Source organism: Microcaecilia unicolor, chromosome 3, assembly GCF_901765095.1.
Source record: "Microcaecilia unicolor chromosome 3, aMicUni1.1, whole genome shotgun sequence".
Taxonomy (NCBI): domain Eukaryota; kingdom Metazoa; phylum Chordata; class Amphibia; order Gymnophiona; family Siphonopidae; genus Microcaecilia; species Microcaecilia unicolor.
Genome location: NC_044033.1, coordinates 55,060,643 through 55,077,178, shown reverse-complemented (window position 1 = coordinate 55,077,178; position 16,536 = coordinate 55,060,643). Strand labels below are relative to the sequence as shown.

Sequence of the window (16,536 nt, the reverse complement as noted above, 5' to 3'; positions counted from 1 at the left end):
GAGAATTGCAGAAAAGGGTCTCTACAGGACAGCGCCTGGAGCTCTGACACCCGTCTCGCCGAAGTAATGGCCACTAAAAAGACGGCCTTCAGTGTCAAATCTTTCTCTGAAGCACGCCGAAGCGGTTCAAAGGGAGCCCCCTGAAGGGCCTTCAATACTAACCCCAGGTTCCAAGCTGGACAAGGTGCCCGCACGGGAGAACGGAGCCGAAGCACCCCTCTAAGAAACCGTGCCACATCTGGATGAGCAGCTAAGGACACACCTTCAACCTTGCCACGCAGGGAGGCCAATGCTGCCACTTGCACACGCAGGGAATTATAGGCCAAGCCTTTGTGTACACCATCCTGCAAAAAGTCCAGAATCGGCAAAGACAGGAGCCCGCAACGGAGAAAACGCTCTTGAAACACACCACACTTCAAACTGGCGCCAAATCCTGGCATAAGTCACGGAAGTGGAACGCTTACGGGCCTGCAGGAGAGTGGAAATTACCTTATTTGAGTAGCTTTTGTATCTCAATTGCGCCCTCTCAATCGCCATGCCATAAGACCAAAGCGGCAGGCGTCCTCCATGGCCACCGGACCCTGTGACAGGTGCGGAACCAGAGGTAACGGAAAGGGAGCCTCCAACAGCATCTGTCGGAGGTCCGCATACCAAGGCCTCCTGGGCCAATCCGGGGCGATGATCACCACTTCTCCTGGATGCAGCCGAATCTGCAGGAGCACTCGCCCTATCAAGAGCCACGGAGGGAAGACATACAGCAAGCCCAGGGGCCAGGGTTGAGCCAAGGCATCCAACCGGGCCGAGTGAGGATCCCTCCGTCTGCTGAAGAAGCACGGGACTTTGGCATTGGAACTGGTCGCCATAAGATCCATCACTGGCTTGCCCCATTTGGCACGTATCTGCAGGAATACATCGTCTGCTAGTTCCCACTCCGCTGGATCGATCTGATGCCTGCTTAGTCGGCTTGCACGTTGCTCTGACCTGCAATGTGAGCTGCTGACAGGGACTGTAGATGCAGCTCGGCCCAGTGGCAAATTTGTTCGGCCTGCACGGCTAGAGCTCTGCACTGAGTGCCGCCTTGACGATTTATGTAGGCCGCTGCTGTCGTGTTGTCAGACATCACTCGGACAGCCAAGCCTTCCAGGGTCACTTGAAAGGCCAGAAGAGCCAGAAATACTGCTTTCAACTCCAGGCGGTTGATAGACCACTCCGACTCGTCGGGCGTCCACATACCCTGGGCATGCTTCCCCTGGAAATGTGCGCCCCAGCCCTTCAGGCTGGCATCTGTCACCACTAGGCACCAATCGGGAAGCGCCAGCGGCATTCCCCGCCGCAACATGCTGTCCGAGAGCCACCACTCCATACTGAGGCGGGCCACAGGGAGCCAAGAAAGTCTGCACTGATAATCCTGAGATACTGGAGACCATCGTTGAAGTAGAGAATACTGTAGAGGTCTCAGGTGCACTCTCGCCCATGACACCACTTCCAAGGTGGCCATCATCGATCCCAACAGCTGGACGATGTCCCAAGCTCGCGGGCGGGGCATCCTCAGGAGCAGACAGACCTGATTCTGAAGCTTGCACCGCCTTTGCTCGGGAAGAAACACATAGCCCGAGGCTGTGTCGAACCTGGCCCCCAAATATTCTAGAGATTGCAAGGGGGTCAGGTAACTTTTGGCCATATTGACGACCCAGCCCAGAGATTGAAGGACTGAAACCACTCTGGCTGTAGTTAGATGACTCTCTTTTTCTGAGTCTGCTCTGATGAGCCAGTCGTCTAGGTACGGGTGAACCCGGATACCCTCTCGCCTGAGAAAGGCAGCTACTACCACCATTACCTTGGAGAAGGTTCGGGGAGCTGTGGCGAGGTCAAACGGCAAGGCCCGAAACTGGAAATGTTTTCCCAACACCGCAAAAACTTCTGGTGCGGGGGCCAAATTGGAATGTGCAAGTAAGCTTCTTTCAGGTCCAGAGACATGAGAAACTCTCCTGGCTGTACCGCCGCAATGACGGAGCGCAGGGTTTCCATGTGAAAATGTCACACTCTTAAGGACTTGTTTAGCTCTTTTAAGTCCAGGATCTGGCGAAAAGACCCGCCTTTTCGTGGCACCACAAAGTAAATGGAGTAGCGGCCTAGACCTTGTTCGGCGGGAGGCACTGGGGTCACAGCCCCTATCTGGCACAGACTATGCAAAGTCTCCTCTACCGCCACCCGTTTGGCGGCAGAACCACATCGGGACTCCACAAACACGTCTCTCACCGGGGCATCTAATTCTATTCGGTATCCGTCTCTGATTAGGTCCAAGACCCACTGATCTGCGGAGATTTTGGCCCACTCCTCGAAAAAGAGGGAAAGTCTTCCTCCGATGACAGGAAATGAGGAGAGGGCCGGCGCACCATCATTGAGAGGGTCGACCCTGAACTCCAGGCCTTGAACTAGCAGCTGCGGAACATTTGTCCGAGCGAAAGGAGTTTCTCTGCTGAAAGCGGGCACGAGAAGTGAACCCAGCAGCACGCCCCGGGCGGTACCTTCCAGCTTCACGGAAGCGAGGTCTGTAAGAGGAGCCGACCACCTGACCCTTAGAGGAAGGCTTTGGCCTATCTTCGGGCAAGCGCTGAGGTTTGGAATCCCCCAGGCCTTTAACAATGTTTTCCAGCTCCTCACCAAACAGGAGAAGCCTTGAAAGGGCAACTTCACCAACCTTTGCTTAGAGGCCATGTCCGCCGCCCAATGTCGTAGCCAAAGAGTGCGGCGAGCCGCCACTGCTACAGCCATTTGTTTAGCCGAAGCTCTGACCATATCATAAAGGGCGTCAGCTAAAAAGGACAAGGCCGACTCCATCCGCGGAGTCACTTCAGATAAGGTCTCCGCTCCATCACCGGACTGTTCCACTGCCTGCTGTAACCAAGCCAGGCAGGCTCTAGCAGCATAACAACTGCATGCAGACGCCCGAAAAGTGAGACCTGCCAAATCAAAGGACCGCTTCAGAGCTGAATCAAGCCTTCGGTCTTGAATATCCTTCAGGGCAACACCTCCTTCAACAGGGAGGGTAGTTCTCTTTCTCACAGCCGTGACCAGGGCATCCACTTTAGGCATTGCAAAGCGAGCCAAATGTTCCTCACTCAGAGGGTATAATTGCCCCATAGCCCTGGCAACCTTCAAAGGTCCCTCGGGGTCAGCCCATTGAGCCGAAATAAGCTCTTGGATGGAGTCATGCAAAGGAAAGGCTCGAGCAGGCTTTCTGGTACTAGCTATCCTTGGATTAACAGAGGAGGCTGTGCCACTCCCAGGATCTTCAATCGAAAGGGCTTGTAAGGCATCTGAAATAAGCGCTGGCAACTCCTCGCGGTGGAAAATCCTCACCGCAGACAGATCATCAAGCACTTGTGGCAATTCTGCACCCGACTGGCTCCTCAGCCCAAGAAGTTCTGCCAGACCCTTCAGAATCCTCATAACCCGACCACGAGGGGGGGGGGGGGGGAAGGGGTGTGCGCCACACTCAGAAGGGGAATTAGCTCTTCTGCGTTTATCAGGAGGATAAGAAACAGGCAAAGCCAACTCCAAAAGGCCAGGATCCACCGGGGGGGCAGGCAGAGGGTCCGAAGATCCCTGTGGAAGAGCTCTTTTAAGCATGTACGCCCTATGCAGCATTAAAACAAAATCAGGGGAGAAAACCGCTCCCTCCTGCCCAGGGCTATCAGCTCTATTATTAGCCTCACTCAGAGGACCCCCCCCTGGATTCAGGGCTCTCCGTCGCAACAGAGGCCGCGCCATGTGGAAAATCCAAAATGGCGTCCGCTGCCAGCTCAGAGTGCGAAAGATCGCCGCTCGCCATGCTCGGGCCGGCTCTACCGTCTGTACAGCACGAATTACAGAGCCCCGCTGCTGATCTGCGCTTGCCACATTTAGAACAGCACTTTACAGTCTCCGCACCCATCGCCAAAAACGGCGGTAAAATTCAAAAATGGCGGTTCGCGCCAAAAACGCCCCGATCGCGGGCCCACCCCGGAAGAGTCAGAAAACACTCTTACCTCACTAGACCGAGTATCACAGCTCCGGTCCTGCAGAAGAATCTCAAGAAAAACCTATTTTCCAAGATCTCTGCGCTAAAGCGCGACGCGGCTTTAATTAATTATTTATTTATTTAACGCTGTGGGGAAAGCAGAGGCAAAAGAGGTAAATAAAATCACTCCGGAGGCTCAGATAAGTGGGAAAGGCAGGGAAAGGCGAACCAATGTGCCTGCATCCACTGAGTGGGAAATGACAGGGAAAAGCAAGCTAATATGTCCACATCCACGGGGGCATGGGTAAGGCAGGGAAAGGGCTGACCTATGTGCCTTCAAAGTGAAGCTGCTATAGCCTCTAACACCCCGGCTAACAACTGGCAAGCCAGGAGCCACCCTCAGGCAGATTTTTGATGGAGCTCGAAGAAGCTGCAGCCACCCTGCTTGGAGAGATAGAGAATACTGAAGAGGCAGTGGAGCTAGCTGGCCATGAGGCACTGTGAAAAGTTGAGTGCTCTCTATCTCCCCCTGCTGGTTGATGGACACAACCCATATGTAATGGTTTCATCTGCTTGATGACAAGGAATGGATGGTTGAACGTGACCCCACCAGACTTTTGGCATTGAAGGAACAGATTTCATAATCTACTCCTGCATGAACATAGGGTGGTGAGACCCTCCCAGAAGAAGAGGGTGCGCTTTCTGAAGATCTGGGGTCCTTATATTCAGTCCCTGTCTCCGCGTGCGCGAAGTTCAGTCTTAAATGGTTTATAACAGGGGAGGGGGAGTATAGAGGAGGGGGAGGGTGTGGGAATGTTAACTATGAAGGTGGAATAGCAATAATATGGAGAATATTTAGCTAACATGCTTTGGATGGGGGACAGATAACTTGAGAATGGGGGGGGAGCAGGACTTGGGGGAAATGGGAATAAATCACAAAACATTATTGAGCTATTGAATTATATTTAGTTGGTGTGAACTAATCTAAAGCTCCTATTTGTCTCTCTTGAACGGTATAGCTGTTTACACTGTTATTTTGATTTCAATAAAAAGCGCTGAAACATAAAAATGTATGTTCTGCCAATAACTAAACAGATTAAAATAATCAAGTTTAAACAAATACAACTCAAAATTATAAATCACACAAATCTAAAATTAAAATAAAATTTAACATAGTAACATATGTTTCCAATACTGATTTCAGGAACATTCCTAGAAATATGGACAGCAGTTAATCCTTTAAACAATGTTACAAATATAATTAGAGTGTCACAAAATGTACACTACCTCTAGTGCATTGTGCTCCCCTCCCCCATGATGGGTCCACTCCTTTTATATCAAAAGACACTGCAAGGTATGCAAGCAACCATTATACAAACCTCAGGTCCAAAATCAAATGACAGGAAGCTCTCGACAGCTGTTAGGATACCTTGAAAATATTTGAAAAAAAAAATAATAATTTTATTTGTGACATTTATATCTTCTGCATGTAAAGCTGGAAACAAATTTGCGTCAAAACACCAAAACAATGCACTGGGGATGGTGCCACTGTTATGTATGCAAAAAGCTCAACCCACAGTGGCTGCTATTTTTCTTTATTGGCATATTTTTTAGCTACATAAGAGAATAAGAAAAGCCCAGCATCTTGTCTGACAGTGGCCAATCCAGGATGCAACAACAAAAGAATAAAGTTGATCAAAAACAATCTTTTCTATAATTTTAGAAGTGGAGAAGCGGCCTAGTGGTTAGGGTGGTGGACTTTGGTCCTGGGGAACTGAGGAACTGAGTTTGATTCCCGGCACAGGCAGCTCCTTGTGACTCTGGGCAAGTCACTTAACCCTCCATTGCCCACCGCATTGAGCCTGCCATAAGTGGGAAAGCGCGGGGTACAAATGTAACAAAAAAAAAAAAAATACAGAGATTAGAAACAGGTTGATAAGATCAAGAGGGTCTCCAGAATTATTTTTAAGAATTGGTCTAACTATAGCTTTCTTCCATTGCAAAGGTACAGTGCCAGTAGAAAGACAGGTAGATATCATGTGAAGTGGACTAAGTCCATGACATGGAAATTTAAACCAACTAGAAGGAAAATGATCTAAAATAAAAGCAGTACAAGATTAATCTGCTGAGTAACTTTAACACAGAAAGAGACTGTATAGCAAAACAATCCCACAATGTGGAACATGAATGCAATAATGAATCATCCAAATCTAAAGATGATAGAACAGGCACCAGAACAACAAACAATTTTACTCACTACATTAAAAATTTCAAAAAATGAATGGTGAGAGAATCAGCTGAAGGGGAAAGATGATCTGAGGGTTAGTACCAGATAAATCAGATGTCCTCAACAAAGTTTTAGAAGGGTTACACAAATTACAGTTGAATAAAAAGCTCTCTTAGCCTTCTTAAATTCATAATGAAAACGATTAGCTAACATATGATAGAACCTGTTATCCTTATTTTTCCTCTGATGGTGCCTGGCTCTACATAATTGTTGTTTTAACAACGTGAGACCACTATACCAGGGATTCTTTTTATGTTGAAACAAAAGAACTAAAGAAGAATCCTGATTAGAAAATCTGTATTGAGCAGCAAGCAAAGAATCCCAACTCGACAACATCTCATCTAATAACTCCAGAAAACGATTATGCAGACATGTAAACAAACAGAGTGCCCTCAGTATGGGCCCTAGAGTGGCTGACTGGGTTAGAAACTGGTTGAGTGAAAGGCAACAAAGGCTAGTGGAAAGTGGCACTCACTCTGAGGAATGGGATGTCACCAGTGCTGTGCCACAAGATTCGGTTCTTCGTCTGGTTCTTTAACATTTTTTGTTAAAAATGTTACGAGAAATGGATACAGTATTGTTGAAGGGCTCTCTGGTAACGTTTGCCTCTCTGCTGCTACCAAAATCTACAACAGGGTAGGCATCTCTGATTATGTGAACAATGTTGTGATGTTTTGAAAAAAGCAAAAGGGCTGGTCAAAATTTGCAAAGTTTGCACGGTAGTTCCTGTCCACTCCTGCTACCAGCACATCTTCTGAGAGGACATTTTCTATTGTGGGAAGGACAGTGGAAGAGAGGAGAGCTAGAATGAATCTTGAGATTGTTGGCTTGTTACGCATCCACAGATTAAACAATCATGACAGTGCTTCATAGGGCATATTTCTCCCCAGCTAGGGCATACAGAGCAGGTTGAATTTTGCACCCCTGGGTGGATTAGAGTTTCCTGGGGTAGTAGAAGTCAGCTATTATTGGAGTTGGAAGGGTAGAGGGTGGCGGGGAGGTTATTATAGTTACTCGTTCTGTTTTCCATTTGTGATTTATAAACAGTTGTACAGAATATTGTTCCTTTTTATACTTTAATAAAAAGATTTAAATATAAAATCATATGTGTTTGAGGCTTGTGTAGATGAGGACAGAGCCAGCGGGGATGGGGGCAAACTTTGTCCCCATGTCATTCTCTAGTCATAATGCTTCAAAGTCTCTTGCAAGACCCCAATACCCTATTTAGAGTACTGAATATAATTCTGTCGACCATACCTTCAAAAAATAAACAGGATGGAGTTGGTCCAGAGGCCAGCTGCCAAAATGGTCAGTGATCTTTGTCAAAGAGTGTATGGGGACTGAAAGATCTCAATATAGGGGAAGCAGTATGTCAGAGTAAAATGGAAGCCTGATTTCAGTGTTTCGTCTTTGGCCCATTTTGCCTCTAAAGCAGTTTCATGGTCTGCGTCTTACCTCCCTTTGCTGGAGGTTAGTTGTTACTTGTGTCCTGATAGTGACAAAGCAGAAGTCAGATTATGGGAAAACAGCAGTGTGGGTCGGGGATCGATGGACGGGCAAGGGTGCACGTGGCACAGGTGCGCAGAAGAGGAAGGGTTGGAGATGGGATGCTGGGCTTGGTGGACCTTTGGTCTGTCCCAGTGTGGCAATACTTATGCACTCCTCATAGCGTCTATCAGTATTCCTAAAAGTTTCTCTCAGTACATCTCATACCCTCAGATCAGTACTACTATCAATCAGTACTCCTCAGATACTCTGTCTGTATCCTTCATACCCTCAATCAATACATCTCTCACTAAGTACTCCTCAGGCTCTCCCTCTCCCAGTATTTCTCACAGCATCTATCAATAGTCCTACTACGACTCTCTCCCAGTATCCCTCATACCCTCAGTCAGTACTCCTCTCACTAAGCATTCCTCAGACTCTCTCAGTATCTTATACCCTGAATCAGTACTCCTCTCACTTGAATCAAATAGACTAAATATTCTGCAGGACACAAAAACACATCGGTGGTAAGAGCAGTTAGTGTATCTGGGCTGAGTGGAATGGAACAGGTAGACATGAATCCCTTGCTACTCTGACTAGGGGGTACACAATGAAGCTACAAAGTAGTAAATTTAAAACAAAATCACAAAATATTTCTTCACTCAATATGTAATTGAACTCTGGAATTTGTTGCCAGAAAAAGCAGTAAAAGCAGTTAGCTTAGCGGAGTTTATAAAATGTATTGTACTGTTTTGGGATCTTGCCAGGTACTTGTAACTTGTATTGGTCACTATTGGAGACAGGATGCTGGGCTTGATGGACTGGTCTGCCCCAGTATGGCAACGCTTATACTCTTATGTAGTCCTGGAGCAGACAGGAGCTGCAGGAGAACAGGTTTCAATGAACCATAGGGGGTGGGGAGGGGAGAGGAGGAGCACATTTGGGGTGGCTCTGGAGGTGCAACTAAGCCTTTTGGGGTGGTATCTCCCCTCCCTTTCACCCCCCTATAGTGATGCCTATGAACCACAGAAACCTAGGTTTTACATTTATTCAATTTCAGTAAATATGTAACCCACTACCAAATTCAATGCTTCTAGAGATTTTCAATTCTTTCCAAGGCATATATAAACATATTAATCTTTTGCATCAGCACCATACCAATCTCATCAAAATATTAAATAAAATGGGGGATAGCGGGGAAACCCTGAGGGACTCCACACATGCAAGTGGCCAAGATTCAGATCTCTCCCTGAACTTTAACACAATCCATTCCTTTAAAACCCTTCAACCACATCAAAAAAAGGACTGTCAGACCAATTTCACTTAAGTTTACCAAGTCAAATGTAACTGATGAGTCAAACTGAATCAATACAGCCCAACTTAGCAAATCTCTTATATCTGATATCAATGTGGAGTGGAGGAGTGGCCTAGTGGTTAGAGCACAGGTCTTGCAATCCAGAGGTGGCCGGTTCAAATCCCACTGCTGCTCCTTGTGATCTTGGGCAAGTCACTTAACCCTCCATTGCCTCAGGTACAAACTTAGATTGTGAGCCCTCCTGGGACAGAGAAATATCCAGTGTACCTGAATGTAACTCACCTTGAGCTACTACTGAAAAAGGTGTGAGCAAAATCTAAATAAATAAATGTGCTTACCAGTTTTGGTACTATAGTTCTGTCTAAAACCAGATTATGAAATGTAAAATTGTATTGTTCCAGATAATCAGCCAAATAGCTACAAGACCTTCCGTAATTTTGGCAAGGTGGGAGGGGACAGCTATTGTCATTTGTATTTCTCAATCTGGTTAGTTCTAATGTTATTACTAGGTCAGGAACTGGCAGAAAAACACCATAGAAAAGCTGCACGATCAACCATGTGCTTGGAGATAGAAAAACACCTCAAATTCCAGGCTGCACGATAACCCTTAAGGGACAATTTGAGAACTCATTTTTTTCCTCCACCTCCATTCACTGGTTAACAGACAATCCCATTCTTCTGAACTAGTCTGGTAAGGGAAAGGGAAATGGGACTTGATATACCGCCTTTCTGAGTTTTTTTGCAACTACATTCAAAGTGGTTTACATACATTGAGGTACTTATTTTGTACCAGGGGCAATGGAGGGGACGACAAGGAAAGATCTTTTCCATAAAAACACTAAAGAGAAACCTATGTGCACTCTACTTGGATCAACAGGGTGTGCATAAATGTTGAGCAAGTGCCCCATTGTAGATGGAACGTATGTGCACTGTTTTTGGAAATGTGACAAGATATAGGCATTTTGGGCAGACCTGTAGCAGATTTTGTAAATGTTCTCGCATCACTTTCCAAAGAGATAACTGGAATTGCAACAAGGTGAGCAGACCTTGTTCATTTGTAAGACATGCTTTATGGCAAAGACATGTATTCTGCTTCAGTGGATTTACCCAGAACTTTCCACTTTAACATTATAGAGGACACAAATACATGGTTTACTTAGAATGGAACCTTTATAAGTGCTCAGAGGAAGATAATAGTAAGTTTCTTAAAATGTCTGGGACATCTTATTGAATTCCCTCACAAAGACTGCAGTGCGCTTTTGAATGCTCTTGAGGAACAGGGGTAAAATGAGAGGGGATAAAAATTTACAGAGTAATATATACAGTTGCTAGAAGAAATGTTGCCATGACTTGAATGATATACAGTCCTGAACAAGAAGGAAATAGTCTGACAGGGGGCAGGAACAGATGAGAAGGGGGGGGGGAGGAACACAAAAATGGAAAAATTACATGCAAACCGAATTTTGTTAGATGTTAAAAGATTCAATGCAATACTGAAGACGTTCAATGAAAGCATTAAAAAAGATGACTAGAATAGAGGCGACAGCATTCAAAGACATGAAACTTCAGAAAAACACTTTTTCCACAGAGGGAGGAGATGTCTAGACCGCTCTTCCATAGGAGTGGTCATGGGGTTGAAAACAGTGACAGAATTCAAAACGGCATGGGATAAACAGAGGTTCTCTATATGGCATGAAGATGAAATAAAAGTATAAGAGAATTTTACCTGCCATAGTTCTCTGTTACTATGGGGTTCATTTTCAAAGCACGTAGACTTACAAAGGTCCATAGGTTACTTAAGTGCTTTGAAAATATGCTTCTATGTATAATAGCACAAACTAGTAACTTGCCCACCCTTTTTAACCAAAAATGGACAGCCCAGACCCTCTGTCACCGGAATTTGTGGTACTAGTCTTTGGGTAAGGTGGGTGAGGAGGGCTGTATCTGCAGTAAGCCACTTAGGTTATGGAATTTCAATTTACTAACAATCCTTTTTTGTGCTTTGGGTAATTAAGTAATCGTGCATAGGGTGGAAGATGAGTTACAGGTGTGGAAAGAGAAAAAGGAGTTGTATTTATAACAATAAGAAAACATCAAAATGTTTGGTTGTTTTACCATGCTTTTATTTTCAATATTTTTTTAAATGAACCAAAAATTAACTACTGCTTTATATTTAAGAAAAGTTTTCAAATACCTTTCAAACTATCCCTTGTAAATAGCACTCCCAAGTCTGCAGGAATGGAATCGAAGCCACTGCTACCAATGATATATGCCCCTTTATCTGCGGCTTGACTGTTGTACTTGAAATGTATTTCTTCAAGATACTAAGGGGAAAAAATGGAAATTCATAGTTAATTGCAATATGCTTTAACTTCAGCAGTCAAATACCATGCAACAAATCCTGACCAAGGAGTGCATGCAGTGATGAGTTAGCAACAGAATTGAGAGCTGGAGACACTTCACTCTAATTACAGAGCATACATCGATTGTAGAAGTGGAAGGGGATTAGTAGAGGACAGAAAAAAAAAAGTGTTTGTGTCCTTGTTACGTTCCATTTATTTTTATTGAAAAACATTACAAATACAAAATTGATTTGTCAGATCTATTTTACAGCCAACAAGAGACCTCAAAATTATACAGAATCATTATTTCATGGTATATACGTTATGGTGATCATTTTCAAAACACACAGACCCAACAAAGTCACACAGAGGCATATTTTCAAAGCACTTAGCCTTCCAAAGTTCCATAGAAACCTATGGAACTTTGGAAGGCTAAGTGCTTTGAAAATATGTGCCAAAGTAACCTGTGCAACCACGCAAGTCTATGTGCCCCAAAAATGAACCTGTCTTAATCCTGAAGCCTTTCCATACAAGCTAACTTATCAGATCACTCGCATCGACTCTCCACAGTGATCCCAACTGATTCACGTACTTACACTGTTACCATTTAGCTAATCCAACCCCCCTAATCAGTATATCCTTACACACACCCCTCCCTTAGAGATGCATTTTTTTCAAGTTCAATGTATAAAATTACAAACTTTATGTGGTTATCAATAGAAATCAAACAAAATAAAACATGGAAAAGAAAATAAGATGATACCTTTTTTATTGGACATAACTTAATACATTTCTTGATTAGCTTTCGAAGGTTGCCCTTCTTCGTCAGATCGGAAATAAGCAAATGTGCTAGCTGACAGTGTATATAAGTGAAAACATTCAAGCATTACTATGACAGTCTGACAGGGTGGGAGGATGGGGGTGGGTAGGAAGTATGCATGGGGACATCAAAGCATATCATTGATATTCTAACAGGATGGGTGTGGATAGGTGAGGGGTGGGGTGATCAACAGAGACATACAGCTTTATGGTTTATAATGGGCTAGGAACCCCAGATCCTTAAGTCAAGTCCTTTCTGTTGGGTGTTAAAATATTCAATCATTCTGACTTCAAAGGTCTTACGTTCTTGTATGGTTTTAAAGTTACCTTTCAGGATTCTCACTGTGAAGTCACTGGTACAGTGTCCTGGTCCTGTAAAATGTTGACCAACAGGTGTGGGAACCCTACTGGCACCAGCATTGTTCATGTGATGTCTATGTAAATTGAATCTTGTCTTAAGCATCTGGCCTGTTTCTCCAATATAGCATCCTTCGTTACATTTTTTACACTGAATGATATATACCACATTGGAAGATGAGCAAGTGAAAGATCCCTTTATGTTGAATATCTTTCCTTTGTGGATGACTTTGGGGTCCTGTGAAATATTTTGGCATAGTTTGCAACTGGATAAATTACAGGGAAGTGTGCCCTTCTGTTCCTTTTCAGTCTGGGATGGAAGTTTACTTCTGATTAGCTTATGTTTTAAGTTGGGTGGCTGTCGGAAGGCCAGTACAGGTGGGAATGGGAATATCTCTTTCAGTACTTCATCCTCCTGGAGTATAGGTTGTAGATCTCTTATGATTTTCCTCAGTTTTTCCAGCTCTGGATTGTATGTCACTACAAGGGGGATTCTGTCTGTGGATTTTTTCTCCTTGTACTGTAGCAGATTCTCCCTGGGTGTTTTGAGGGAGGAGGCAATATTCTTGGAGATTATTTTGGGGTTGTAGCCTTTCTGTTTGAAGGATGCAGTCAGGCTTTTAAGATGTCTGTCTCTGTCCCCTGGATCAGAGCAGATACGGTGGTATCTTGTGGCTTGGCTGTAAATGATGGAAGCTGGAGTTGTGGAGGTAGCTGCATCTGTCTGTGGGTTTCTTGTATATAGATGTTTGTATATAGCCATCATTGATTGAGACCGTGGTGTCCAAAAAATTGAGTTTTTCTGGGGAGTAGTCAATTTTGAATCTGATTGTAGGATGGTATGTATTGAAGGCAGAATAAAATTGTTTCAGAGTTTCTTCACCCTCCGTCCAAATCATAAAAATGTCATCGATGTACCGGTAGTATTTTAGAGGTTTGGTCTGGTGTGTATTCAGAAATGTCTCTTCCAGCTCAGCCATAAAAAGGTTGGCATATTGGGGTGCTGTCCTGGTGCCCATCGCAGTGCCCATTATTTGTAGATAGATATCATTGTTAAAGCGGAAGTAGTTGCGAGTTAAAATGAATTTGATTAATTTTGTAATAGTTTCTGGTGAGTATTGATGGTCCAGTGTGGATTTTTTTAGGAGTCTTCCACATGCAGCTATGCCATCAGCATGTGGAATGTTGCTGTATAGTGATTCTACATCCATCGTGACCAGAAGGGTGTTAGGTGGTAGTTGCTTGATATTTTTCAATTTATTCAGAAAGTCTGTGGTGTCTTGTATGAAGCTGTTAGTTTTGTGTACGAGAGGTTTCAGAATTCCCTCTATGAATCCAGATATTTCTTCCGTGAGTGTGCCAATATCTGATATGATTGGTCTGCCAGGGTTTCCCGGTTTGTGGATCTTGGGTAGCATGTAGAATGTGCCCACAGCAGGCTGGTTTGGTATGAGTTTCTTCAGGTGAGGTTGCACTTGTGTAGGAAATGTTTTGATAAGGTCTTTCAGCTGTTTTGTGTAATCCTGTGTGGGGTCCTCAGTTAGTTTCCTGTAGTATTTATTGTCTGAGAGCTGTCTGTGCCCCTCTTCAATGTATTTTTGTATGTCCATAATTACCACTGCGCCTCCTTTGTCTGCGGGTTTGATGATAATGTGTTCGTTAGTTTCCACTTTATGTGGAAGCCTTTCCAATACAGGGAACCATGTTTACTAGAACAGTCTCCTATTTTTACATCTAAGAGCTCCGATTTCAATAACTGAAATATTTCATTTCTCCATACAGTCAAGAGAGTCTCTTGTTGCCTCTAGCCAGTTAGGATACATTTCCTGGCCAGAAGGAAGGCTTTTAGCAATTAAGAATTAGACCCTTTTCTCAAGCTTGATGCAAAATTGGAAAACAATTGTATGTCAGAGTACTCTCTTCTGTAGCACTATCTGCAAATACTTGATTTTTTCCCAGATTTGTATCCTTTCACATGTCCAAAACATATGTGATAAAGTTGCCAGTGAAACTTGATATTTAGGGCACTCTGTACAACCTTGGCCATAAAAGCTCTAAGGAGATGGGCACTAGCTCTGTTCAATGCCACTGCCAACATAGCATAGTTTCACTTAGGTCCCAGGCTGCCCAAACTGGTTTGATACAAGCTGGCCTTGGTTTGTCTGGCAAGAATACGTTTCTAGAATGATGTCAGTCAAGATATCTGCATCCAACAGATAAATATAATGGCTGACTTGCTTATAAGTGTACCAATCCCTTAAATGTAAGAACCCCTTGTCTTGCAGAGCTGCAAAAGATTTTATTTTGCTTTGTTCTGTAACCAGCTCTTTCAGATCACATAGTCCACGTCTACCATATCATTCCCAATGCAAACTGGATATTTACAGCTAGAAATTGCAGGTAACACAGAACACAGCAAGACTGATTTTCAAGTTAAATAGATATAGTAGCATCTCATATCTTGTTAAATTGCATTGGCTTCCCATAGCTGAAAGAATCAGGTTTAAAGCCGCTTGTTTAGTTTTTCAAATGTTATTGCTTCACACATCTGATTTGTTGATTAACGTACCTTTACTAAGTATGGATTGATCTGACAGACTAAAACAATTGTTTCTATTCTCTTTTTTGAAAGGGTATTCGGTTTCAGAAGAATTTTACCCCTTTGCCATGTAATAGGAGTCTCTATGGAATTCCCATCCTCTTGTTATTATTAGGACAGATACTAGCTATCTTAATTTTTAACCTCTTTCTAAAGCTTTCCAAAAGACTGTTATACTGATATAACCCCACAAAACGCTGAAAGTGGATTTTAGCTGTATATAAGATTTGTTTTGATTTAGTAATATGTATTAAATTGCATAAAATAACATCCTAACCTCCCCCCCCCCCCCCCCGTTTACTAAGCCACACTAGCAGCTGCCATGCGATAATGCCGACGCAGCCCATTCAAAGTGAATAGGCTGTGTCAGCCTTAGAACACAGCAGCATTTAGCACAGCTTATTAAATGGGGCAAGAGGGGGAGTAAGTCAGCTAAAACTGAATATTTATCAGGCAAGATATAAATGAAATGAAAAACTTGTCAACGAGGCCTATTTACTAACATGTATAACTCACATTAACACATTTCATGTGCAATAATGCAAGTTAATGTACTAACTAACGCATTAGTAAATCCAAGGCCGACAGTCGCTCAAAAGCACATGGTTCGGGATAAGGTATCGTTCAAAGGTATCTCCAAAATAATCACACATACTGCATTGGTGCCTGCCATACTAGAGTATGCCATATCAGAGTATGGCAGGCACTGATGCAGTATGTGTGAGCTTTTTACTGTAAGCTTTGGTGGACCACACCTTGAGGCAGCAGTTTGCAAAACATGCCACATATTAAAACGTCTTTACATACTGAAGAATGTTTGTAAAAGTTGAGAACACACATTGGATTTTGCAAAAATAAAAAAAACTGATTACTAAAGAAATTATGTTGGTTGGAACTGAATTGAAACTAATTTTGGAATTCAAAGAGTAACAAAGATAAGAAATTATAGAGGACAGCTGGGTTTATTACATTACCAATACACTAAAGTTAAGCACGTTAAGCTCACTGGACAAATCTCTCTTGTCGTCCTCCTCCTCCTCCTCCACTGCTAACTCCAGGCTTCGCTCCTTTTCTCTCGCGGCACCTTATGCCTGGAATAGACTTCCTGGACCTATACGTCTAGCTCCATCTCTACCTGTTTTCAAATCTATGCTGAAAACCCACCTTTTCACTGTTGCTTTTGGCTCCTAGCCACAATTGCCCTCCCCTTGTCCCTTCCTCCCTTCTCACCCATTACTTCCCTCACCTGTAACTGTCTTGCCTGTATTATTTAGATTGTAAGCTCTTTTGAGCAGGGACTGTCTCTTTGTATCAGGTGTTCAGCGCTGC

At 43.8% G+C, this 16,536-nt stretch overlaps 1 protein-coding gene across 1 annotated transcript in view; it reads right to left on the bottom strand.

Annotated features, from left to right (window-relative positions):
- Positions 1 to 16,536, bottom strand: part of SCCPDH (saccharopine dehydrogenase (putative)) — a 103,007-nt gene that overhangs the window by 70,405 nt on the left and 16,066 nt on the right. Inside the window, exons 4-5 of the mRNA XM_030195946.1 lie at positions 11,285 to 11,414; positions 5,383 to 5,432 (exon numbers count right to left, since the gene is read on the bottom strand). Of these exons, the coding sequence (XP_030051806.1) occupies positions 5,383 to 5,432; positions 11,285 to 11,414 (180 nt within the window). The remainder of the gene's footprint in view (positions 1 to 5,382; positions 5,433 to 11,284; positions 11,415 to 16,536) is intronic.